The sequence below is a fragment of the Budorcas taxicolor genome, chromosome 21 (genome assembly GCF_023091745.1).
Source record: "Budorcas taxicolor isolate Tak-1 chromosome 21, Takin1.1, whole genome shotgun sequence".
Classification (NCBI taxonomy): domain Eukaryota; kingdom Metazoa; phylum Chordata; class Mammalia; order Artiodactyla; family Bovidae; genus Budorcas; species Budorcas taxicolor.
The window spans coordinates 63,145,987-63,172,762 of NC_068930.1; the positions used below are offsets into that span (position 1 = coordinate 63,145,987).

A 26,776-nucleotide genomic window follows, 5' to 3' on the forward strand; every position below is an offset into this window, starting at 1 on the left:
TGCATCAAAAGACACTATCAAGAGAGACAAATTACAAAATGAGAGAAATATTTACAAATCAAATATCTGATGGGAAAATTGTATCTAGAATACTTAAAGAACACTTACAACTCAACAATAAGAAAAATCCAATGCAAAATTAAACAGAGGACTTGAATGTCATTTCCAAAGAAGATACACAAATGGCTGGTAAGGACTGAACAAAATCTGTGTGTGTGTGTGTGTGTGCTCAGTTGTGTCGGACCCCAAGGATTCTAGCCCACCAGGCTCCTCTGTCTGTAGAATTTCCCAGGCAAGAATTCTGGAGTACGTTGCCATTTCCTCCTCCAGAGAATCTTCCCAACCCAGGAATCAAACCTGCGTCTCTTGCATCTCCTGCATTGGCAGGAGGGTTCTTTTTACTGGAGCCACCAGGGAGGCCACCTGGTCAGAAAAAAATCTGACCATCATTCATACATAGAGAAATGCAAGTAAAAAGCACAATGAGATACCACCTGATATCTACTAGAATAATAATGATAATGATAATAGTATATGCTGCTACTGCTGCTAAGTCGCTGGGATTCTCCAAGCAAGAACACTGGAGTGGGTTGCCATTTCCTTCTCCAATGTGTGAAAGTGAAAAGTGAAAGTGAAGTCGCTCAGTCGTGTCCGACTCTTAGTGACCCCATGAACTGCAGCCCACCAGGCTCCTCCATCCATGGGATTTTCCAGGCAAGAGTACTGGAGTGGGTGTCATTGCCTCAGGTTACATGTGCTTTAATAATATATAATACCAATAATAATGATAAATAAACAACTGGTGTTGTCAAGAATACGGAGTAGTTAGAACCCTCATACACTGCTGGTGAAAATAAAATGGTGCAGCTGCTGTGGAAATCAGCTTGGTGGTTCCTCAAAGAATGAAAGGTAGAGTTACCATATGACCCAGCAACTCCACTCCCATGTACACACCCAAGAAAAACGAAAATGCATTTTCACATAACAGCCTGTACCTGAATGTTTGCAGTAGCATGACCCCTCGAAACCTGAAACAGACAAATGACCAGCAAGTGACAAATGGATAAACACAGTATGATATATTCAGACAACGGACCGAATTCAGCCAGTGGCATTCAGCCATGAAAAGGAACGAAGGACTGACACACGCAGCCCGTGGATGAACTGTGAAAGCATCAAGCTAAGTGAATGAAGCCAGGGACGAAAGATCACATACCGTATGATTCCCTTTATAGAAAATGTGCAGACATTAAATCTGGAGACAGAGAAAGCATATTAGCAACTACTTCTTAGTGTTGGGGAAAGGCAGTAGTGCAGAGTGAGAGCTTAACGGGTATGGGGTCTCACTGTTTAGTCATTTAGTTGTGTCTGACTCTTTTTGGCAACCCCCAAGGACTGTAGCCCACCGGGCTCCTCTGTCCATGAGATTTCCCAGGCAAGAATACGAGAGTGGGTTGCCATTTCCTTCTCCAGGCGATCTTCCTGACCCCAGGATCAAACCCACATCTCCTGCCTTGTAGGTAAATTCTATACCAATGAGCCCACAGGGAATTTAGAGATGATTTTTAAAAAGTTGGAAAGTAAAATATAGTGATGATTGCACAGCAATTGAGACCGTACCAATTGCCATTGAATTTTACACTTTAAAATGATTAACTTTTAGGTATTTAAATATCTCAATTTCAGAGAGAAAGAAGAGAGAATTTGACGTAGGGTAACTAAACTCTCTGTGTAGACATTGTTTGGATTCTAATTGAAAGAAACCAATTAAAAAAAAAAAAACCCAAACATAATAGATGGGGAAACAGTGGAAACAGTGTCAGAATTTATTTTTTTGGGCTCCAAAATCACTGCAGATGGTGATTGCAGCCATGAAATTAAAAGATGCTTACTCCTTGAAAGAAAAGTTATGACCAACCTAGATAGCATATTCAAAAGCAGAGACATTACTTTGCTGACTAAGTTCCGTCTAGTCAAGGCTATGGTTTTTCCAGTGGTCATGTATGGATATGAGAGTTGGACTGTGAAGAAGGCTGAGCGCCGAAGAATTGATGCTTTTGAACTGTGGTGTTGGAGAAGACTCTTGAGAGTCCCTTGGACTGCAAGGAGATCCAACCAGTCCATTCTGAAGGAGATCAGCCCTGGGATTTCTTTGGAAGGAATGATGCTAAAGCTGAAACTCCAGTACTTTGGCCACCTCATGCAAAGAGTTGATTCATTGGAAAAGACTCTGATGCTGGGAGGGATTGGGGGCAGGAGGAGAAGGGGACGACAGAGGATGAGATGGCTGGATGACATCACTGACTCGATGGACGTGAGTCTGAGTGAATTCCCGGAGTTGGTGATGGACAGGGAGGCCTGGCGTGCTGCGATTCATGGGGTCGCAAAGAGTCAGACATGACTGAGTGACTGAACTGAACTGAATTCGGAGATAGTGAAGGACAGGGAATTCTGGCATGCTACAGTCCATGGTGTCACAAAGAGTTGGACACAACTTAGCATCTGAACAACAAACGATGCCACACTATGCAAAACAACAACAAAAAGTTGTTCTATTAGAGCTCACATTCAGTATTATTTGACTAAATCTTCACAGAGATGTCCTCCCACCCCTTTCCAGTCAGGCAAGTGTTGCTATCTGGATTTTAGAGTTGAAGAGTTTAAGGTTGATTTATTTCCAGTAAATTTCCTGGGTTCAAACAGCTGGTGAATAGTACTTTCAGAATTGAAGCTTACTTCATGTAAAAGCCATAACCTCATCTCGAAGCCAGTGGTTTGCAAACTGTGCTTGATGGAACCCCCAGTGGCCCCCAGGGGTCTGTCAGGGGTTGTCATGGCTCGAGGGTGGCGACTATGAGGGATGAATGGGTAGGTTTATTCCCTGAAAATTCCAGAAAAATTCCCAGAAAATACCTGAGATTGGCTCAATGAGACATCTAAGACATCAATATCAGGGGTGGAGGACAACCGGCTCTTTCGTTGAACCAATAGTGAAGGGCAGAAGGATGAAGGTCAAGGCCGAGACCAGTGGCCCCAGACACTTGAGCTCCTGACATTCTCTGGGGTTCTCAGGCTCACATCAGCCCTGTGGGAATGAGAAAGGAGTGTTTCAACTTGCAAATCAAGCTGCAAACAAATAGTTTATAGCATATTAACAACCATGTGTGAGGGCCTTCCCTGGTGGTCTGGGGGCTAAGACTCAGCGCCCCCAATACAGAGGGCCTGTGTTTGATCCCTGGTCAGGGAACTAGATCCCACATGCCAAAACTGAAGATCCCACCTGCCTCAACCAGGACCTAGCGTAGCCAAATGAAAAACAAAACAAAGAAAAACATGTGTGAGTTTGTGTTTGGAGATTCCTATCACATAAAGACACGTGCACACATACACACTTCACAGAAAATTGATCAACAAAGACACACAATACAATGCTAACTCGGGATTTCCCTGGGGAATAGAGTTCTGGGGAATATTTTCCAAGCTCTTCTTTACTTTTTCGGGGTTTCTACATGATCCTCAATGAGGATATCAGAAACAGGAATAAAACACCAATAAGAGTCAATAACTCTTTAAAAAGAACAACAATTTGGAGAAATTTTCAGTGGTCCATTTGATATTTTCTGAGTTGTCACACGTTCCTCAATGAGTATTTTATAAACAGAAGAAAAGTCTAACACAGGATAGGCTTTTTTGTGTGTGCTAATTTTGTGGTTATTTTTTTAGGGGGAAAAAGCAATTTTGGTAACTAGATTGTTTGAGTAGATCTAATGACACCTGTTACCAGGAATGGTCATCTGCCCATTTCCAGTCAGAGGACAGAGTCCTGTATTGTCCCCGCCTATGTTTCACAAGCCTGGAGGAGGGTTTGCAGGATATATAGGCAGCAGCTCCCGGGAAACTCCCGCATCTGGGCAGGTGGCAGCTCTGGATCCACTGCCCACATCCCGCTCTCGCAGGCAGGTAATCTGTGATGCTCCCACCCTGGGAGCCAAGGGACCCCTTTCCCAGGGTGGTTCTGGCCTCGATCAGGGGTCGGTAGGGCCTGAGGCACGAGGGAGGTGGGAGGACGTGTGTCTGATGCTGGGAAGGTTCTGAGTCCTCTGAAGACCAGTCCTCTCTCTGGGTCTCAGTGTTCATCCTGCAAAGGGAAGGATGTGCCACCAGGGCTTCTGGGGGCATTTCTGCTTTTGAGTCTTTGGGGTTGAGATTCGAGCCAGCTGTGCCCCATCCAGCTGTGCATCCAGCGTCAGGTCAGAGCTCCCCCAAGGGCCCTGAGGTGCGTCTCCTTGCCTGGCACAGGGCGCTGCCCTCAGAGAGCCCTGGGGATGGAATTAGTGCCCCAGGTCCCTCTGGGCAGAGGATCTCCAGGGGGGGTTTTCTAGGCTCCACTGTCCCTCTAGGGCCCCTGGCCAAGCAGAAGGGAGGGGAGTCTGCTTAGAAATAGAGCTTTAACCTGGCTAAATAAAAAAGCACCATTCCTTCAGGATAATTTCAGAAGAAAATATTTCACTCTTTTTGAAAGAAACCATTGCATTAGCCCTGAGAAAACTAAATTGTTGGGGCAGTTGATCGCCCCTGTCCTCAGGCTTGTCCGAAGGCCTTTACCCTGGGCTCTGGCTGAGACTCAGCTCAGGCTCCTCCCCTCCTCAATCTCCCCACTTCCCCCCTCACCACACCAGCAGTGTTCTCTCCTCTGAATCCTGAGATGAGGGGCAGAGATTGAAGGGAAACAGACCTCTTTGCTGAGGTCACCAGTTTGACCTCAGTCTCTCCTGGAGGTTTCCCAGGCAGTAGCTCTGTCCTCTGTCCCCAGGGATCACAGTCTGGCTTGTAGAGTCCCAGAAAGTGTCGCTAGTGGAGGGGGTGACATGTCTGGAACTCCTCTTAGGAGCCCAGCACTTTCATCCTGTATGTCACCTGAGCCGTTCCACGTGTTGGACGGAGGTGGGAACTGAGGATCAGAGAGGTGCAGTCAAGCTTGTCACCACATGGCACTCACAAGTGGTCCAAACAAAATCCTCAACCAGGTCCCTGAGACTCTGAGCTCACCCTGCTTCTCCCCACCAGGAGGCCTTTCCAGATTCTTGATGGAAACACCCTCCACGTGCCCACATGGCAGGGGCTGAGCAGAATGCTCTGCCCTCCTTGTTCTTTACACCAGCCCTCCTCAGGGCAGCCAGGCTATAGCACGGCTCCCACTGCCTGTGGCAGCCTCTCTCCTGAACCCTCACTGTGACCAGGCACCTCGATGGGAGGGCCTCCCTGAGGTCACACACTTGTCCTCAGAGGCGGGGAGAGGTGCTGTGTCCTCTGATCAGTGCAGGGCTCCTTCCCGGGGGAACAGAGAGGGGGCACGGTGGGAAAGGAGCCCTGCTTCCTAGGTGCTCTGATGGAGTCTCCTCCCAGAAGAAGGGAGATGGGTTCTCGCTGGACAGCACCTCACACCCATCACCAGCTTCCCCGCCCTGGAGCCAGGCACCCCAGGCTCCTCACCCCCACTCTCTCTACTGCCTGCTGTGTGACCTTGGAAAAGCCCCTTCCCTTCTCTGCCCAGTCTCTCCACTGGGGAAATTGCTAACGATCACAGCACTTGATCAAAGGGTGAGAAGGAGCCCAGAGCCTCATCGTGTGTGTTGGGAGCCCAGGAGGGCGCCTACCCCTGCGAGGTCCCAGAGCAGCAGGGCTGAAAGAACAGAGACCACAAGGGACAGAGGGCGGGTGTTGGGACGTCATCTGACACGTGGAGACTGAAAGGAGCTTTGCTTTTCAGACATGAGGGCAGAGAGAATGGGCCCCCTCCTGGCTCTGGGGCTCCTGCTGGCTGCGCTCTGCTCCAGGGTCCACTGCCTCCCAGAGAATGTGACCCCAGAAGGACAGCACAAAGGGACGGCTGTGGATGACCATGCATTAGCCTCCAGCAACACCGACTTTGCCTTCAGCCTCTACAAGCAGTTGGCTTTGGAGAACCCCAATAAGAATGTCATCTTCTCCCCTCTGAGCATCTCCATAGCCTTGGCCTTCCTGTCCCTGGGGGCTCGTGGCCCCACTGTGACGGAGATCCTGGAAGGTCTCAAGTTCAACCTCACAGAGACCCCCGAGACAGAAATCCACCAGGGCTTCCAGCACCTCCTGCAGACGTTCAATCAGCCCAGCAACCAGCTGCAGCTGAGCGTGGGCAACGCTGTGTTTGTGCCGGAGGAGCTGACGCTGCTGGACAAATTCAGGAAAGATGCCGAGGCTTTTTATGCCTCTGAGGTTTTGTCCATCAACTTCAAGGATTCCAAAGCTGCTGTAAAGCTTATCAATGAATATGTGAAGAATAAAACTCATGGAAAAATTGAGAAGCTGTTCAATGATCATGACCAGCTCAAAGATTTAATCTTGTTGAATTATATCTTCTTTAAAGGTAGGTGCCTAGTTTGGGGTTCAGAGGAACAAATACTTATTTTCTGAGGCTTCAGGGCTATTTCCTGGCTTAGTCAACTGTCATTAGGCCAAACACTATAGAGAAGGCTGCCCTCAGCTTAAGGGGCTTCGGCACTAAGGCCCTGCCCCAATCATTGGCTTTGACTGTCTTGAGATTTCCCAAACTCCAATGGTTGTTACAGGATGTTAGTGCAGGGAAGCTGCTAACCCTTTGTCTGACACAGAGGGAGAGCTTTGTTTTGACTTCATCTTACCCGGCTGCTAGAGGAAGGGTCTTCCCATTCCCATCACTCTTGCGTGTGTCCTTCCTGATGAGGTGGTGTTGGAGCCCTCGGGAACCCTCAGCTGTGCCCACCATGGGCTGGCTCTGACCTGCCGGGGGACTTGGTCTCTGAAGGCTCCCAGTGAGGCCAGTGGTCTTGAGGGTGAGACAGACTCTGAAGAGCCTGCGAACCCCCAGGGTCTTCATCTCTGCTCTTCTATCAACTTAGGGTGGAACAGGTCAGGCCACCATCCAGGAACAGCCTCTGCAGAAGGGAGCCTCCTAGACAGGATCCTCCTCCGGCTTCAAGCTGGTCTGATGCCTGGTCCCAGTGACAGGAGGTCAGCATGGCAAACCTCCGCCTGGATATTCACAAGGGGCGGAGTAGAGGCAGATGGATTTTGCACAGGGAGCAACAAGGGCCAATAGGGACCCAGAGATAGATTATCAAGTCAGGAAGTGGTCAGCTGTGTAAGAGGCACCAGCTCTTGGAGCCAAGTTAGTCCAGAGCTGAGGACTCTTGTCAGAGTCCAGAGCAGCCCTCTTGGGCCACTGTAGTTGTCTCTAAATAAAAGCTTAGAACTGAATTATTCTTAAAAATGAATCCAGGCCTGTCCTGCTATGTTTGTTTTTTGAGTTTTCTTTGCTTCCCTTTCCTTTTCCACCTTAGGACTTTCTCCCTACAAGTCTCTTCCCCAGGGGCACCCCAAGCAGCCTCCCTTTCCGTCTATGCCTGCCTCTAACCTTGAGGACACAGGCAGGGGTGGAAATGAAGCAGGAGGTGGGGGTGGATTCACATTCCCTGAAGTCCCAGAGCCCTGAACTCCTCTAGAAGTCCTGTCCTCAGCGCGGATTCATCCTCCTGGGTGGAGACCTGAGTCCTCTCCTCTGTTAACCCCACCCTGCACTCCGGATCCCTGTGTGGCTCCTGCTCCAGCCAGGCTCACAAGGCTGCAGGGATGTGTGTCCTCCCTGAAAAGCCAATGACTAACCCAGTCACTAACATGTTCCCTTGAAGGACGAGGAGGTCCTGTATCTCCCCAGGCCCGGCCTCATCCCCATCTCTCCCTTGCCCTCCATATTTCCTGTTGACTTTGCAGAAAAGTCAACAGGAAAAACTAACCAGCTTTGTTTCATGCCCCTCTTCTCAATCCTGACCTGCAGGGTTCACCCCCATCCCCAAGGGCTTACCCACCTGCCCAGGTGTATGTGCACACCTGGCAGGCCCACCCCAGAGGCACGTGGTACAGGGGCACAGCTGGTGCATAGAGGGTCTTCCCCACTGAGGGACCAGGGCAGAAGAGGGAGCGGACACAGCCTTTGTACTCACCGAGTCCTCATCTATTGCTTCTCCTCCAGCCCAGTGGAAGACGCCATTTAATCCTAACCATACTTATGACTCAGAGTTCCTCGTGAGCAAGGACAAGAAGGTGCAGGTGCCCATGATGACCCTTGGCCTGGAAACCCCTTACTTCCGGGACGAGGAGCTGGGCTGCACGCTGGTGGAGCTCATGTACACCAGCAACGACAGCGCCCTCTTCATCCTCCCCGACGAGGGCAAAATGCAGGACCTGGAAGCCAAGCTGATCCCGGAGACACTGACCAGGTGGCGAAACTCCCTGCAGCCCAGGTAACTCCCCAGGACCCAGAGCTGTGAATTCAGCTGCTGTCTTGGTCCTTTCCCCTCTTCCTGGACTCCTGACCCCCAGCAACAGGGCCTCAGGAATGTCCGGGGGCAGGGCAATGGTGGGAGAACCTGTTCTGAGATGACTTTGCCCTTTGCTAACTTAGGGATTTGGGGGCAAAATTTTTCCTTCCATAGGATGATGACATCAGAGGAAGGGACAGCAAGGGGACTGAGGGTTCCTCTCACATCAACATGTATTGAGTCAGGAGGATCCTCAACAGAACACCCAACGCTCAGGCAGTTGTTTCTTTGGCTCCGCCTTTCGACAGTGGAGAGGAAGGGATAGAATCAGGATCAGGTGACGGCTCAAGTGAGACAGGCTCTGAGGACCAGCTTTACACTGTCTTTCCATCATAGTCACTCATTTATTCATTTATCCACTTAGCACTGGTTGAATTAATTAATGAAGATCATGTTATGTCTAAGGGAATAATTTGGATCCTGAGTCAGCAAGTTCAGTTCAGTTCAGTCGCTCAGTCTGTCCAACTCTTTGCAACCCCATGAACCTCAGCACACCAGGCCTCCCTGTCTATCACCAACTCCCGGAGTTCACTCAAACTCACATCCATTGAGTCGGTGATGGCATCCAGCCATTTCATCCTCTGTCGTCCCCTTCTCCTCCTGCCCCCAATTCCTCCCAGCATCAGAATTTTTCCAATGAGTCAACTCTTCACATGAGGTGGCCAAAGTACTGGAGTTTCAGCTTTAGCATCATTCCTTCCAAAGAAATCCCAGGGCTGATCTCCTTCAGAATGGACTGGTTGGATCTCCTTGCAGTGCAAGGGACTCTCAGCAAATAAAACACTAAATTCCCTACCTTTGTGGCACTTAATTTGTAGTTGGGGGAGACAGATAAGAAATAAATAACTAAATTTGTACTCAGAGAGATGAGAAATGGTGAGGTGAGGGAAAATAAAGGAAAAAGAGAAGGAAAATTGGACCCAGGGGTAGTTTGTGATTATAATTAGGATAGCCCTTAGGTGTTGTTTGAGGTGAGGGACTGAGTCATGTGGATGTCGTGGGGAAAAGCATTGCTGACCAAAGGAACAGCCATTGCAAAGTCCCTGAGGCAGGAGCAAGCCTGGTGTGGTTGAGGATTAGTGAGGCCAGAGCAGGAGAGCAGAGGGAGTGAGAAGGGAAGCTGGGAGAAGTCGGGGTCCTCAGGGAGGACTAAGGTCAGTTGGAGTCTTGCAGACTCCTTGACTCCCCCACCATCTAAGGGAAATGGAAATTCATCACAAGGTTTTGAGTCAAAGAGTAAAAGATCTGAGTGATGTTTTAGAAGAACCACCCAGGGCGCCGAGTGGAAAGCAGATGGCAGAGGACATGCATGGAGGCAGGGAGGCCACCAGGAGCCCAGGGGGGTCACCCAGGGGAGGGCACTGGGGGCTGGACCAGGAGGAGCAGGAAGCGTGAGGAGGGGTTGGGCTCTGGGTAAATGGAGGGTAGACACACAGGCCAGGAGGTGGGATTCAGGAGACTGATCTCAGGGGGACAAGAAGGAGAGGCAGTGCTGGGCCAGGGTCTGCAGGGGCAGGTAGGGAGGGGGTGCAGGCAGCCATGGGGGGACACCCCACAGTTTAAGGGGAGTCTCAGCCTCCTCATATTTGGCATCTAAGACCAGATAGCCTGACAATAGTCTTAAGGGAAATACAGAGAGAGAGAGAGAGGGAGGGAGGCCTCCGGGTGGGAGACAGCATCTCTTGTTCCAAGAACCTGCTGGCGGCTCTGCTCAGAAGCTGAAGCTGTCCTCTCCTCAACTGGGAAGGCAAGATGGAGACCCTGAATTGGATGATGCATGTCCCCAAGTTCCCTGACTGCAGCCCCCAGCCCCCCAGGTCCCCTCCAAGCCCCTGTTCAGCTCCTTCCTTCCCTGCCGCCCACACTCAGGCCGCCCTTGTGCTGTGGAGCAGCCCCTCTGGCTTCCCACATTCCTGTAAGTGCACCCACCTCCTCCCAGGCTCCTCTTCACCCAGTCACATCCATCCCCTCCCCTGGGACTCAGGCTCCATGCCACCTCCTGCCGGAAGCCTTCCCGGTGCCTGTGGAGCAGCCTCCCGGGCACAATCTCCTAGCAACTGTGAAATCCCTGTCGGAGGAGGGTATTTTCCTTGCCTGCAACCTTGCAGGGGAGAGGCAAGGACCTTTGTGGGCAACACCGCAGCCCCAGCCCTAGGGACATTAGACTCTTGCAGTCAGGAATGCATAATTAGGAATTAAGGAGAGTTAGCCTGAGGGGTCTAGACACTGAGGAAGAAAGTTTATCTTTCCAGTGTTAAGGAGGTGGTTGGAGATGAAACCACAAAAGATCAAACTGTGAGATGAAAGAAAGGCAGACACTGTCCAGCGTGAGTTCAAGTTTATCTTTCTCATTTCCTAGACATATAGATAAACTCAGCCTGCCAAGGTTTTCCATCTCCAGCGACTATCAGCTGAAAGACATCCTTTCCCACCTGGGTATGAAGAAAATCTTCACCAACGATGCGGACTTCTCAGCAATCACAAATGACCACAAGCTGGCAGTTTCCCAGGTAAGTCTAAACTTTGGACAATTCATCCTTTGTATAGGAGCTTGAATGGGGGCAGACAGGCAGATGTTTGGCTAATTCTGAATTTGCAAATTAATTGAATTTCCTATAAATCAATCACCCTCCCCAGGATTGGGTTGCAATCATATTGGGAGTTGTCCCCAACTTCCCTGAAATATAATGTGACCAGGAGTCAATCAGTGGGAAAGAATTCCCCTGGAGTGGAATCAGTGGAGGACCCTGTGCCAAGCTCTACTTTTCACGCCTAAAGAGGCAAATAGTTAAAGTCCTGTGGCCCTCAGTTTTTTTCATCTACAAAATATGGTGATAGTTCTTACCCAGCATAAAGAAACTGGCAGAGCAGGTAAGAGGTACTAACAATGGCTCAGGGCCATCGTGATGAATATATACTAAGAGCAGGAAAGAAGGACACCATGGGTCCTGGTACTGCCATCCTAGAAGCAGAGAAGTTAGAATGAATGGGGGTAGCTGGGCAGCCCTGCAGTCTCCCCTGTACCCCACCTGCCAGAGGGCCTGGTGAAGGAGACACAGGGGCCATGGGGCCTTGTGGTCCAGGGCTGGGAAGCCAATCCTAAGCAAAGTAGCTGAGGGCTCAGGGACACACCAGCTGGGGCCACTGTGGTGCAGAAAGCAGTGCCGCTCATCTGCAACTTCGTCATGGAAGGACTGTGGACGGTTCCCTGCAAGGAAAGTGCCTCGATCTGCCCGCCCCCTACACTAGTGGGTGCTTGGGGGACAGCAGAGTCTGTGGACTCAGACAGAGAGGGATCCAGGTCCAGGAGCCCCTGCTCTTTGCCTCTCTGACCCTGGGCCCAGGATTCTCATCTTCACTTTCCACATCCATGCATCACAACGGCAAACCAGCTGATAGTTGGATGGGAAGACAGACAGATTGAGCAGGTTGACAGTGCAGTGACAGACCAGGAGCAGGTGGATGAATGTCGGTCCCCAGAGGCGCTCAGGCCCCTGCTCACACCCTGCCTCCCCCGTCTCCAGTGGATAATCTTCCGGCGTCCCCACAGGTGGTCCACAAGGCCGTGCTCGACGTGGGCGAGGAGGGCACGGAAGGAGCTGCTGTCACAGCCGTCGTAATGATGACTTCAGCCTTGCACACGTTAACTGTCAGTTTCAACAGGCCCTTTCTGATTTCCATATTCTGCAAAGACACTCAGAGCATCATCTTTTTGGCCAAAGTCACCAACCCCAAGGAAGCCTAGAGCTCCCCTCCTCCCTAAGGAGCTGGGTGCCCAGGTCCCTGGGAGTAGCCTGGCCCCCTCTGCTCATCCTTGGAAGATGACAGCAACAGTGCTAGGGGCTCCAGGTGCACAGGGGCTGTATGTCCTGGTGACAAGGGGCCTCTGAGCCACAGAACAACAATAAAGCCCCTTCCTTGGACTGGATGTTTTCCTGTGCGTCTCCGCCCTGCTGCTGGGCCCCAAGGCCAAGCCTCCCAACCTACCAACACATTCAACCCACCCCACCACTGGGCCCTTCTGCCTCAGCCTCACCAGCCGGCCCAGGAGCAGGCTTTGCACCTGTGACCAAGCCCACTGGACCTCAGGACTAGAACTGTGAGGGGCCCCTGCTGTCCACTTCCAGGGGCTCTGGGTCCAGGTCAAGGTTCACTCCTTCCTCCTCAGGGCCTGGGATGTGCCCTGGTGCTCACTTGCAGGGGCTCCAACCCCGACCTCTTCTGGCACATGCCCCTGGACCCCTCCTTCCTGCAGCTGAGCTGGGCCTCCTCCCCAAGGATCACCCCTCTGCCCCCCAGCACCCCAACCTGGGAGAACAGCTACTTCAAGGCTCCTAGCTGAGCTCCTCCACCGCCTGGCCAATTCCACCTCCTCCCCTGGCAGAAGATCCCCATCAGCCGCCAATATGGTGTTCCTAGGAGTGAAAGAGCAATAGACACACAATGTGTAATAAGAGCAACACACAGTCCTTCATCTCCCTGATGTACTGGGGCTGTGAGATCCCCAGGGAGAGCACATGGTAACGATGACGTCAGCCACAACTGACGTCTCTTGGAGATCTCTCTTCCAAATAAGCTGCTAAGACCTCTACCTGGAATAACACGTTTATGTCACATGAGATACTTGCTGTTACTTATCCATTTTACCAATGGGGAAACTGAGAAACAGAGAGGCTCAGTAATTCCCCCACAGCTAGAAATTACTGCCAGCAAGATGTTATCCCAACCAGATGGATGTCAGAGGAACTCTCTAAACCACAAAGCCACTCGACCCACAATGATTTTTGCAGCAATGGCCCTCATGGGACTTAGAATATAACGGGGAAGATGAGTGATGAACAAAGGGATTGGAGGCTGAGAGGGGAGGACCAGGCTCAGCGGGAAGTCAGGGAAGGCCTCCTGGAGGAGGGGATTGCAGAGCTGCCAGCCCAGGAAAGGTAGAAGGTTGTGGGTGAACAGAGAGCAGTGTTGCCAGCAAGAGAAAATGTGAGGGGGGCATTTTCAAGAAAGGGAAAGAAATTGGGCACAACTGGAGCAGAAAGTGAGGGGCGGCAGGGAGCACGGGGCCGTGGTGGAGCCACTGGAGAACCGGGGGCCTGGGACTCAGCAAGGGTTCTGGGAAATTCCATAGGGTCCTAGGCAGCTTTAAAGGGGTTTAAACAGAGGGTTCATGTGAGGAGATTTGCATGGTTCCCAGGAGGCAGCGAAGGGATCTGCTCAGGGGAAGTTCAGGAGAGAATCAGGCAGGAGGAAAGCATCAGGATTGATCCTCCCAGGATGGACAGATGAGCATGGATGGAAGGAGGTCCCCTAAGCTGAGTGTCAAGGGGTGCAAAGAGGAGGACACCCCAAAAGGCAAGGCACCAGGGGGAGGAACAGAGTGGAGAGGAGCGGGGAGCCAGGGAGGAAATCCGTCACCCCAGGACCACAGGAGAGGCAGACAGCGGACAGGGAAGGCGAGTTAGGGGTAAGGGGAGAATGAGTGGTTCCTGGGATGCAGTGATCTAAAGCCACAGGGGTGCGGAGCTAGGACAAGGTGAGCAGAATGAGGGAAGCCCCGTCCTGACTGGAAGGTAAGAGAAGGAGAGCTAAGAGGGGGTGCAGTCAACTTTTCTAGAGTTCAGCCTTCAGCCGGGCAAGAGCTGGGCTGAAGTTGGCTTGTGTGTTACAAAGATGCTGCTAGTTCTTTGGGTCTGTTTGTGTGATCTTAGGAGAGATTCAGGGGGTGGGGTGACCAGCCACAAGGCTGCAGCATGGCACAGTCCTAAGGGATAGTTATTAGATGTGGCTTGACAGCACCGCTAACCAGGGCTGCACAGGAAGAAGCCAGGGGGCTGGTGCCCAGAATCCCTGGAGAGAGCCGAGTGCCTGGGATGGAGAAGGTGGGAGGGGATCCTGACCAGTGGAGGATGAGAGTTAAGGTCAAGACTTCTCCTGTGAGGGACAGGTGGGTTTCCTGATAGGATGCTCTGGTGTCTCCTTAGCTCCAAGGCCTCTGCTGATTTCCAGCGTAGGAGCCAACATCACATGCTAAGTGATATTTGCCCTGCAGGTGGGGTAGGGGGAAGCCTGAGATGGGACAGAGGGGACCATGATGTCTTGCAGATCTGCCAGGCTCCGCACGGGGTTCCCTGACGTCTGATTCCAGGAATTCCTGGGGCTTGCCCTTCCGAGTCATGGGCTCTCTGTCTCCCTCCTTGGCAGCCTCCTTGTGGAGTTTGAGGTGCCATCTGCAGGGCTGAGGATGGAGGTGGAGAGGCCTGAAAACACGGCCCAGAGAGACGCGCAGTCGTGGGTCTGAGATCCAGTGTGGGAGGACACAGCCTAGGGCAGAAAGAGTTGAGGGTGAGAGACGTGGGGTCACTGGAATGGGTACAAACAGTCTGAGGGTGTCAGTGAGATGGAGAAAGGCCACTCTGCCCCGTGGCACAGGGGTGGGCCTCCTTGGCCCTCAGTTTCTTCATCGACAGTGGGATGAACAGTAGAGAGTGTGTGTGAGAGTGTGCGTGTGTACATGCATGAACATGTGTGAGAAGATAGGGGGTCACTGAAATGGTTCTTCCAGAGTCGGATGGCTCCAGAGGCAATACAAACATCCTGAGAGTCTTTCTCTTGAGAATTAACTCCTCTCCTGCCTGAATGCTGGTGCTCATAGCTGTTTGCCCCTTGGCTGGGGCCACCTGGCATTGCCCTGGAGGAGACTGTGAGCTGCCCCAGCTCGGGGCTGCGACCCTCCTGTCCTGGATCCAGGTGTGCAAGGAGCTGGTACCACAGCCCAGGATGCATCTGCATCCAGGTCTGGGTGTTCCTGGAGGGGGATGAGCAGCTTTTTTTTTTTTTTAATGCAGCAGAAAAGTTAGTATGTACTCAACAGAGGGAGTGTTTGCAAAACTTTTACAGCTCGAAAGCCTTCTGCTCCCCTAGCTGGCCTGATGGCAGGGGTGGCACGCAGGTGGCCTCCAGACTGAGTGCAGAAGCAGGGTGAGCATGGGTTAATGGGTGTGAGCCAGACTTCATCTGCTCCCAGTTTTGTTTACTGTCAGTTCAGTTCAGTCGCTCAGTCATGTCTGATGCTTTGCAACCCCACAGACTGCAGCATGTCAGGCTTCCCTGTCCATTACCAACTCCCGGACTTTGCTCAAACTCATGTCCATTGAGTCAGTGATGCCATCCGAACATCTCACCCTCTGTTGTCCCCTTCTCCTCCAGCCTTCAATCTTTCCCAGTATCAGAGTCTTTTCCAAGGAGTCAGTTCTTTGCATCAGGTGGCCGAAGTATTGCAGTTTCAGCTTCAGCATCAGTGCTTCTAATGATTGTTCAGGACTGATTTCCTTTAGAACTTACTGGTTTGATCTCTTTGCAGTCCAAGGGACTCTTAAGAGTCTTGTTTCCCATGACTTATTTTTATTCTGCTCATCTACTGCCTGGACATAAACACACACAGTCTCAGTTTTCCTTGACTTGTCAGGATCTTCAATTCTTTCTCTTGATGTTTGCTTGATGTTGTAAAAGGAAGGAACGCAAGGGTTATGATGACATGCGTGGCATCCATGCCTTCCCTCCTTCCTTCATTCACTCTTGAGCCCCCATTTCATGCTGAGAATGCATTAAGCACTGGGAAACAAACCACAGTGTCTCCGTCAAGGACTTTTGTTTTCATGGAAAAATTCAGGCATTGCAAAAATAGAGAGGCTGACATAAACTCACATACATATCAGCAGCTTCAGCATTATTAACATGGAGCCAATACAATTATTCCCTGCCTCCTAATCCTTTCCCTCTTTGGGATCTGTTTTGTAGCAAATCTTACACATCTTGTTATTTTAATCATAAGAATTTTAAAAATACTTAAAATGGCATATCATGCTTAAAAATAAGCATGCTGCTGCTGCTGCTAAGTCGCTTCAGTTGTGTCCAACTCTGTGCGACCCCATAGACAGCAGCCCACCAGGCTCCCCCATCCCTGGGATTCTCCAGGCAAGAACACCGGAGTGGGTTGCCATTTCCTTCTCCAATACATGAAAGTGAAAAGTGAAAGTGAAGGCGCTCAGTCGTGTCCAACCCTTAGCTACCCCATGGACTGCAGCCCACCAGGCTCCTCCATCCATGGAATTTTCCAGGCAAGAGTACTGGAGTGGGGTGCCATTGCCTTCTCCAAAAAATAAACATAAGTCCTTAATATTATCAAATATCAAGTTATCACTACCCTGATGGGTGCCTAAACTTAAAAAACAAATTCTTTTTAAATTAGGACCCAAGCAATGTCTACACAATGTCTACACAAGGCATTTAATTACTCTCCCCTTAAGTCTCTCTCTACTGAAGCAAAATTTGCATAACATAAAATTAACCATTTTAAAGTATAAAATTTAATGATGATTATCACATTCACAATGCTGTGATACTATCGTGTTTTTTTTTTTTTAGTTTCTAACAATTTTAATCACCCCCAAAGGAAATCCCATAACTTTTAAGCTCTCACTCCCCGTTATACCCTTTCCCAGGGCATGGTAACTACTAATATGATTTTGGTATCTCTGGATTTAACATCTGGATATTTTATATAAAGGGAATAATACGATACGTGGCCTTCGGTGAACAGCTTCTTTCACGTATCATCATGTTTTCAAGATTCATCCACGTTGCGTGTGTATCAGTATTTCGTATCTTTCTGTGGCTGAAGAGTGTTTCATTGTCTGAGTATACAGCACTGTGTTTGTCTATCTGTCACTTTGCTGATCGTTTTGCTGTTTTAGGTTTCTGGGGTATTATAAATAAGCTGCTCTAGACAGTCACGTGTACGCTGTTATGTGGGCACGTTTCCATTTTCCCTGGGTGTGTAATAGGCATGGAACTGCTGGCTCATGTGCTCATTCTACATTTAGCTCTTTGAAGAACCACCAAACCAATTTCTAGAGCAACTGCACCATTTTACTTTCTCACCAGCAATGTACGATGGGTTCATTTCTCCATATCCTTGACAACATGTGTTGTTTAGTATCTATTATTATTATTAATATATCCCTCCTAGATTTGAGGTAGTGTTTACTATAGTTTTGATTTGCATTTCCATAAGGGTGAATGATGGGTTTCTCGGGCAGTGCTAGCGGTGAAGAACTAGCCTCCCAACGCAGGAGACCTAAAAGAGGTGAGTTTGATCCCTGGGTCGGGAAGATCCACTGGAAGAGGGCGTGGCGACCCACTCCAGTATTCTGGCCTGGAGAATCCCATGGGCACAGCAGCCTGCTGGGCTATAGTCCAGCTATAATTTTAGTCACAAGAAGGGATTAGTGATATGACTGGGGTAGATCTTCTAACTTTCTATTTGTTTTACATTTGATCCATCTGTAGTTTGTTTTGTTTTTCCTCTTGCTGTGTTTTTGGATTATTTGAGGCGTTTTCATGTTTTTGTTTCACTCAACTGTTGGATTAAAACTTATACTTCTTAGTCTGTGTATTTTTTCAGTGCATTGAGAATGTACAATAAATCTTTAACTCATCAATACATATCTGATAATACTATATCACTTCAAGTAAAGTATAAAACCTTATCTCAGTATTCTTGTTTTTTTTTCTCCCTTTTATCCCATGTGCTCTTGTTCTCTTTTTGTAATTTACATGTGTTAAATCCCATAATACATTGCAACTTTTATTTTCTACACACAGTAATTGCCCATCAAAGAGATTCAAAATCAGAAAAAAAAAAAAAAAAACACTTTTAATTATTTTTGGCACTCTTTATTCCTCTGTACGGGCTTCCCTGGTGGTGCAGAGGTTAAAGCATCTGCCTGCAATGTGGGAAACCTGGGTTCGATCCCTGGGTCGGGAAGATTCCCTGGAGGAGGAAATGGTAACCCACTCCAGTATTCTTGCCTGGAGAATCCCATGGATGAAGGAGCTTGGTGGGCTACAGTCCACGGGTTGCAAAGAGTTGGACACGACTGAGCGACTTCACTTCACTTCATTCCTCTGTACAAATTCTTATTTGCCTATTTACCTTCTGTCCCAAGAATTTACTTTAATATTTTTTGTAATGCAGGTATACTGGTAATGAACTGTCTTATATTTTGTTTGTCAAAAGAAATCAATATTTTGCCTTCAATTAAAAAATGTTTTTGCTGGTTACACAAATGTGATCTTATAAATCAACAATCATTTCTTGTTATTGTCTCTCACAATTTTGGCATTCAATTCTGATTGGGCTCAGTAAGGCTGTTTTCACTCTGGGTGTCTCCTGTGCTTACTCGCGGACCATGGCTGACTGAAGCCATCGAACACTTCCTTATTCACATGCCTGGTGGTTGATGCTGGCTGTGAGCAAAGATCTCAGCTGATCTGTGGTCAGGACACATACATGGGTTACTTCCATGTGGCTTGGCCCTCCTCACAGTGCTGTTCTAAACTCAGAAATCACAGGCATCACTTGTCCTCCACCATATCGGTTGACAGTCATACAGGCCCAGCCAGGAACTGCCAAGATCACATACTAGGATGGAAAGTATTGTTTTGGTTCTCTTTGCAAAATATTTTCTCCCAGGTATTCCCTATATTATCATTTAGATTTATGTTTTGCTTTCTTTTTACTCCTTTTTCTTCTCCTTATGTTTCCTACTGTGACTAAAATTATCTTACTTTCTTTTTTGCCATATCATACTCAATTTATTTGTTTAGTATGTCCTTCTTTTCATTAGGGCTTTTCTTTCTCTATGGTCTAAATTGGGTGTTGGGTACAAATGTTCTTGGAAATTAGATACCAAGTCTTTCATCCAAAGTGTACTTTAAAAAAAATTAATATATTTAATTGAAAGCTGTGGTGGTTTTGCCATAACTGATATGAATCAGCCATGGGTGTACAAGTGTCCCCTATCCTGAACGCCCTCCCACCTCCCTCCCCCGCATCCCATCCCTCCAGGTTGTTCCATTGCACCGGCTTTGAGTGCCCTGTTTCATGCATCCAACTTGGACTGATGATCTATTTCGCATACGGTAATATACATGTTTCAGTGCTGTTCTGTCAAATCAACCCACCCTCGCCTTTTCCCACAGAGTCCAAAAGTCTGTTTATATCTCTGTCTCTTTTGCTGTCTCGCATATAGGGTCATCGTTGCCATCTTTCTAAATTCCATATATATGTGTTAATATACTATATTGGTGTTTTGCTTTCTGATTTACTTCCCTCTGTATAATAGGCTCCATTTTCATCCACCTCATTAGAACTGATTCAAATGCATTCTTTTTAATCAGTTAGTTCAGTTCAGTTGCTCAGTTGTGTCCGACTCTTTGTGACCCCGTGAATCGCAGCATGCCAGAGTTTACCCAAACTCATGTCCATCGAGTCGGTGATGCCATCCAGCCATCTCATCCTCTATCATCCCCCTCTCCTCCTGCCCTCAATCCCTCCCAGCATCAGGGTCTTTTCCAATGAGTCAACTCTTCGCATGAGGTGGCCAAAGTATTGGAGTTTCAGCTTCAGCATCAGTCCTTCCAATGAACACTCTGGACTGCTCTCCTTTAGGATGGACTGGTTGGACCTCCTTGCAGTCCAAGGGACTCTCAAGAGTCTTCTCCAACACCACAATTCAAAAGCATCAATTCTTCAGCACTCAGCTTTCTTCACAGTCCAACTTTCACATCCATACATGACCACAGGAAAAACCATAGCCTTGACTAGACGGACCTTTGTTGGGAAAGTAATGTCTCTGCTTTTGAATATGCTATCTAGGTTGATCATAACTTTCCTTCCAAGGAGTAAGCGTCTTTTAATTTCATGGCTGCAGTCATCATCTGCAGTGATTTTGGAGCCCCAAAAAATAAAGTCTGACACTGTTTCCACTGTTTCCCCATCTATTTCCCATGAAGTGATGGGACCAGACACCATGATCTTCATTTTCTGAATGTTGAGCTTCAAGCCAACTTTTTCACTCTCCTCTTTTACTTTCATCAAGAGGCTTTTTAGTTCCTCTTCACTTTCTGCCATAAGGGTGGTGTCATCTGCATATCTGAGGTTATTGATATTTCTCCAGGCAATCTTGATTCCAGCTTGTGTTTCTTCCAGCCCAGCGTTTCTCATGATGTACTCTGCATATAAGTTAAATAAGCAGGGTGACAATATACAGCCTTGACATACTCCTTTTCCCATTTGGAACCAGTCTGTTGTTCCATGTCCAGTTCTAACTGTTGCTTCCTGACCTGCATACAGGTTTCTCAAGAGACAGGTCAGGTGGTCTGGTATTCCCATCTCCTTCAGAATTTTCCACAGTTTATTGTGATCCACACAGTCAAAGGCTTTGGCATAGTCAATAAAGCAGAAATAGATGTTTTTCTGGAACTCTCTTGCTTTTTCAATGACCTAGCGGATGTTGGCAATTTGATCTCTGGTTCCTCTGCCTTTTCTAAAACCAGCTTGAACATCTGGAAGTTCACGGTTCACATATTGCTGAAGCCTGGCTTGGAGAATTTTGAGAGTAGAGGTTAGACTCTCAAAAAAAGAATATTAAAAATACAAAACAAAATCAATCACAAAATTTCTTTAAAAATTTATAGAATTTGCCTTTAAAATAGGGTCTTTTTTTCAAGATAATAGTAGGTTATAAAAATGAAAATTAAAGGAGTAATAAAGAACTTAAAAATTAAAAAGTGATAATAATAAAAATATATCTAAGAATTTCTCTGGAGCTTTTGTGAGCAGTGTGGGGTCAGTTCAGTTTTAGATAGTTTCTTGTTCCAGCTTGTATTTCTTCTCAAGGTCTAGAGGTCCCCTCCAATGCTTAGTCAATGTTAACTACAAGGTTTTAATCTGTTGCACCTGTCATTTCCAGAGCAGTTCCCTCTTCTTTGCTTATTTTGGTTTCCTCTCTTTCCCAGTCTCTTCAGTGCCTAATTTCTGCCCTGACACAAGGGGGTGAAGGTGGTCACTTTATTTAGGGTCCCTTGTTCAGTTGTGTTGTGGGGAGGGAGGAACACTGTAAACAAATATCGCTGGAGTGTGTTGGGGGTGCTCGCAGTGTATGGACCACACTGAGTTTGCCCCAGCTCACAGCGGCATGTGCTTTCTGGGTCTACACTGCTCGGGCTCCAGGTTGCTCTGCAGGGGCACTGACCAAAGCAGGCCTGCATTTCATGCACTTTCCAGGTCTAAGATGCTCAGGTTCATTTCTCGTGTACTACACAAGGGCACAGATTCAATTAGGCGTGTTTTGTGCCCTTCCCAGGTCTGAGCAGCTCAGGTGACCAGGTGCTTGGTGAGGGCACTGTCCCAGGTGGGCCGTGCATCTTAATCACCTCCCCGGTCCCAGCTGCTCTGTTACCAACCCACCCACCCCCTGGAGAGCACTGTCTCAGGTGTGTGCCATGTGTCTCCTCTGGGGAGCTGATCTCAGGCTGCGACCCTCCTGGCGGAAGTCAACTGTCCAGGATCCCAGGAAGACATGGTTAGCAACTGAGAGACTGCTCACAGTTTGGTGGAGGGTGCCATCTCTGGGGCCGAGATTGCCCCTTGCCTTCCAACTCTGGCCATGGCGCGCCTGCCTCTCTGCCTCCGGTGGTGGGGGAGGGGCCTGTATGCAGGCGGCTAGCTTTCCTTTGGTGTTCCCTCAATCCTTTGTTCTGTGAGAGGGCCAGGTTGCACATTAGGTTAGAGCCTTTTGCTGGAAAGTTCTCTCTCTTTTTTTTCCTTCTGGATATCCCACATTTTGGGTTGCTGTCTCACCTAAGTTCCCTCAGATTGTCCTCAGGGCATTCAGGCCCAGTCCTTATCCTAAGCATGCAGCCCATGCCTCCCTGTCCAGTCTCCATTTGCTGGTGGCAGAGGCGAGCACCTGGGCCACTTCTCTCCTGGCAGTTGTGGTTAGGTGCATATTCTGTGGGATTTTGGTTTTTTTTTTTTTTCCTCCTGGTTATGTTGCCCTCTGAGATTCCAAAACTCCCCACACACCTGCCGATGAAAGGGTTTCCTGCTGTGTGGAAACTTCTCCTCCTTCATGATTCCCTCCCCAGGATGGATCCCTGTCATCCTTAACTCTTTTGTCTCTCTTTTTGTCTTTTATAAATTGTTCTACCTCCTTTGGAAGAGAATGGGCTGCCTTTCTGGGTGTCTGGTGTCCTCTGCCAGCATTCAGAAGTTGGTTTGTGGAAGTCACCCAGCATTCAAAAGATCTTTTGATGAATTTGTAGGGGAGAAAGTAGTCTCCCTGTCCTATTCCTCTGCCATCTTGGGACCACCCTCCAAAGTGTACTTCCTCCCACCCCCCACCAAGATAGAATATTATCTTCCCCCTGCCTTACATCTAGGGTTTGTTTTCCAGCCTTAAAAGATAAAACCATCAAAATTGTTGTTGTTCAGTCTCAAGTAATGTCTGTCTTTTTGTGACCCCATGGACTGCAGATTGCCAGCCTTCCCTGATCTTCACCACCTCCCCAAGTTTGCTCAAACTCATGTCCATTGAGTCGGTGATGCCATCCAAATATCTCATCCTCTGCTTCTCACTTCTCCTCCTGTTCTCAATCTTTCCCAGCGTCAGGATCTTTTCCAGTGAGTTGGCTCTTTGCATCAAGTGGCCAAACTATTTGGAGCTTCAACTTCAGCATCATTCTTTCCAATGAGCATTCAGGGTTGATTTCCTTTAGGATTGACTGTTTTGATCTCCTTGCAGTCCAAGGAACTCTCAAGAGTCTTCTCTAGCACCACAATTCAAAAGTATCAATTCTTCAGCATTCAGCTTCTTTATGGTCCAACTCTCACATCTTTATATGATTACTGGAAAAACCATAGTGTTGACTATTCATACCTTTGTGAACAAAGTAAGGTCTCTGTTTTTAATATGCTCTCTAGGTTTGTCATAGCTTTCCTTCCAAAGAACAAGTATCTTTTAATTTCATGGATGCAGTAACTGTTCACAGTGATTTGGAGCCCAAGAAAATAATATGCCTTTGTTTCCACTATTTCTCCTTCTATTTGCCATGAAGTGATGAGAATGGATGCTATGATCTTACTTTTTTACATGTTAAGTTTCAAGCCAGCTTCCCCTCTTGACTCCCATTAAATAGAAGGTAGCTGTGGTAATGAGCCCTCTGGGACCTTCTGGGTCCCTGACAAATTGGAATCACCATTTCAACCCACCACTGCTTAAATCAGGACAAGAGAAAAATAAGCTGTAGTCTTGTTTTAGCCACTATTTTCTTTGGGGTTCTCTGCAACTTGAAAATATACAGTCAATTCTGGAAATTACTAGAGACTCAAAGGACACAGATAATGAATTTAGGATGGATGAGGCCAAACTCTTTTTTACCATCTCAGTATCTTACTGTCAATGAATATCTATGAAATTCAGTAAGCATGCAGCACTATGAAAAAGAAACAAAATTCTGTTCTACTGGAGCTTGCACCTAGTGTTATTTGATTAACTCTTCATAGACATGCCTCCCCCACCTCTTTCCAGTAAGGGAAGTGTTCTTCTCGGCATTTTAGAGATATAGAGATTAAAGTCCACGGATTTTCAATAAATATCCTGGGATCACACAGTGGGTAAGCAGTACTATCTGGATTGACACACCAGTTCAGTTCAGTCGCTCAGTCCTGTCCGACTCTTTGCGACCCCATGAATCACAGCACAACAGGCCTCCCTGTCCATCACCAACTCCCAGAATTCATTCAGATTCACGTACATCGAGTCACTGATGCCATCCAGCCATCTCATCCTCTGTCAGCCCCTTCTTCTCCTGCCCCCAATCCCTCCCAGTATCAAAGTCTTTTCCAATGAGTCAACTCTTCACATGAGGTGGCCAAAGTACTGGAGTTTCAGCTTCAGCATCATTCCTTCCAAAGAAATCCCAGGGCTGATCTCCTTCAGAATGGACTGGTTGGATCTCCTTGCAGTCCAAGGGACTCTCAAGAGTCTTCTCCAACACCACAGTTCAAAGCATCAATTCTTCAGCACTCAGCTTTCTTCACAGTCCAACTCTCACATCCATACATGACTACTGGAAAAACCATAGCCTTACTAGACGGACCTTAGTCGGCAAAGTAAGGTCTCTGCTTTTGAATATGTTGGTCATAATTTTTCTTCCAAGGAGTAAGCGTCTTTTAATTTCATGGCTGCAGTCATCGTCTGCAGTGATTTTGGACCCCAAAAAACTGAAGTCTGACACTTGTTTACACTGTTTCCCCATCTATTTGCCATGAAGTGATGGGACCAGATGCCATGACTTTGTTTTCTGAATGTTGAGCTTTAAGCCCACTTTTTCACTCTCCTCTTTCACTTTCATCAAGAGGCTTTTGAGTTCCTCTTCACTTTCTGCCATAAGAGTGGTATCATCTGCATATCTGAGGTTATTGATATTTCTCCTGGCAATCTTGATTCCAGCTTGTGTTTCTTCCAGTCCAGCGTTTCTCATGATGTACTCTGCATAGAAGTTAAATAAGCAGGGTGACAATATACAGCCTTGGCGTACTCCTTTTCCTATTTGGAACCAGTCTGTTGTTCCATGTCCAGTTCTAACTGTTGCTTCCTGACCTGCATACAGATTTCTCAAGAGGCAGGTCAGGAGGTCTGGTATTCCCATCTCCTTCAGAATTTTCCACAGTTTATTGTGATCCACACAGTCAAAGGCTTTGGCATAGTCAATAAAGCAGAAATAGATGTTTTTCTGGAACTCTCTTGCTTTTTCCATGATCCAGCAGATGTTGGCAATTTGATTTCTGGTTCCTCTGCCTTTTCTAAAGCCAGCTTGAACATCTGTAAGTTCACAGTTTACGTATTGCTGAAGCCTGGCTTGGAGAATTTTGAGCATGACTTTACTAGCATGTGAGATGAGTGCAATTGTGCGGTAGTTTGAACATTCTCTGGCATTGCCTTTCTTTGGGATTGGAATGAAAACTGACCTCTTCCAGTCCTGTGGCCACTGCTGAGTTTTCCAAATTTGCTGGCATATTGAGTGCAGCACTTTCATAGCATCATCTTTCAGGATTTGAAATAGCTCCACTGGAATTTCATCACCACCACTGGCTTTGTTCATAGTGATACTTTCTAAGGCCCACTTGACTTCACATTCCGGGATGTCTGGCTCTAGATGAGTGATCACACCATTGTGATTATCCAGGTCATGAAGATCTTTTTTGTAGAGTTCTTCTGTGTATTCTTGCCACCTCTTCTTAATATCTTCTGCTTCTGTTAGGTCCATACCATTTCTGTCCTTGATCGAGCCCATCTTTGCATGAAATGTTCCCTTGGTATCTCTAATTTTCTTGAAGAGATCTCTAGTCTTTCCCATTCTGTTGTTTTCCTCTATTTCTCTGCATTGATCGCTGAAGAAGGCTTTCTTATCTCTTCTTGCTATTCTTTAGAACTCTACATTCAGATGCTTATATCTTTCCTTTTCTCCTTTGCTTTTTGCTTCTCTTCTTTTCACAGCTAATTGTAATGCCTCCCCTGACAGCCATTTTGCTTTTTTGCATTTCATTTCCATGGGGATGGTCTTGATCCTTGTCTCCTGTACAATGTCACGAACCTCATTCCATAGTTCATCAGGCACTCTATCTATCAGATCTAGGCCCTTAAATCTATTTCTCACTTCCACTGTATAATCATAAGGGATTTGATTTAGGTCATACCTGAATGGTCTAGTGGTTTTCCCTACTTTCTTCAATTTGAGTCTGAATTTGGCAATAAGGAGTTCATGATCTGAGCCACAGTCAGCTCCTGGTCTTGTTTTTGTTGACTGGATAGAGCTTCTCCATCTTTGGCTGCAAAGAATAGAATCAATCTGATTTTGGTGTTGACCATCTGGTGATGTCCATGTGTAGAGACTTCTCTTGTGTTGTTGGAAGAGGATGTTTGCTATGACCAGTGCATTTTCTTGGCAAAACTCTATTAGTCTTTGCCCTGCTTCATTCCACATTCCAAGGCTAAATTTGCCTGTTATTCCAGGTGTTTCTTGACTTCCTACTTTTGCATTCCAGTCCCCTATAATGAAAAGGACATCTTTTTTGGGTGTTAGTTCTAAAAGGTCTTATAGGTCTTCACAAAACCGTTCAACTTCAGCTTCTTCAGCGTTACTGGTTGGGGCATAGACTTGGATAACTGTGATATTGAATGGTTTGCCTTGGAGACGAACAGAGATCACTCTGTCATTTTTGAGATTGCATCCAAGTACTGCATTTCAGACTCTTTTGTTGACCATGATGGCTACTCCATTTCTTCTGAGGGATTCCTGCCCGCAGTAGTAGATATAATGGTCACCTGAGTTAAATTCACCCATTCCAGTCCATTTTAGTTCGCTGACTCCTAGAATGTCGACGTTCACTCTTGCCATCTCTTGTTTGACCACTTCCAATTTGCCTTGATTCATGGACCTGACATTTCAGGTTCACAACCCCACACCCA

At 47.7% G+C, this 26,776-nt stretch overlaps 1 protein-coding gene across 1 annotated transcript; it reads left to right on the forward strand.

Moving 5' to 3' along the window:
• The first annotated feature begins 3,786 nt into the window (after positions 1-3,786).
• On the forward strand, positions 3,787-12,141 carry LOC128066736 (serpin A3-7-like). Its single transcript, XM_052659836.1, is given in 6 exon segments — positions 3,787-3,862; positions 3,865-3,960; positions 5,771-6,406; positions 8,048-8,318; positions 10,756-10,906; positions 11,947-12,141. Coding segments are annotated over 6 exon segments (1,425 nt in total).
• Positions 12,142-26,776: the final 14,635 nt, after the last annotated feature.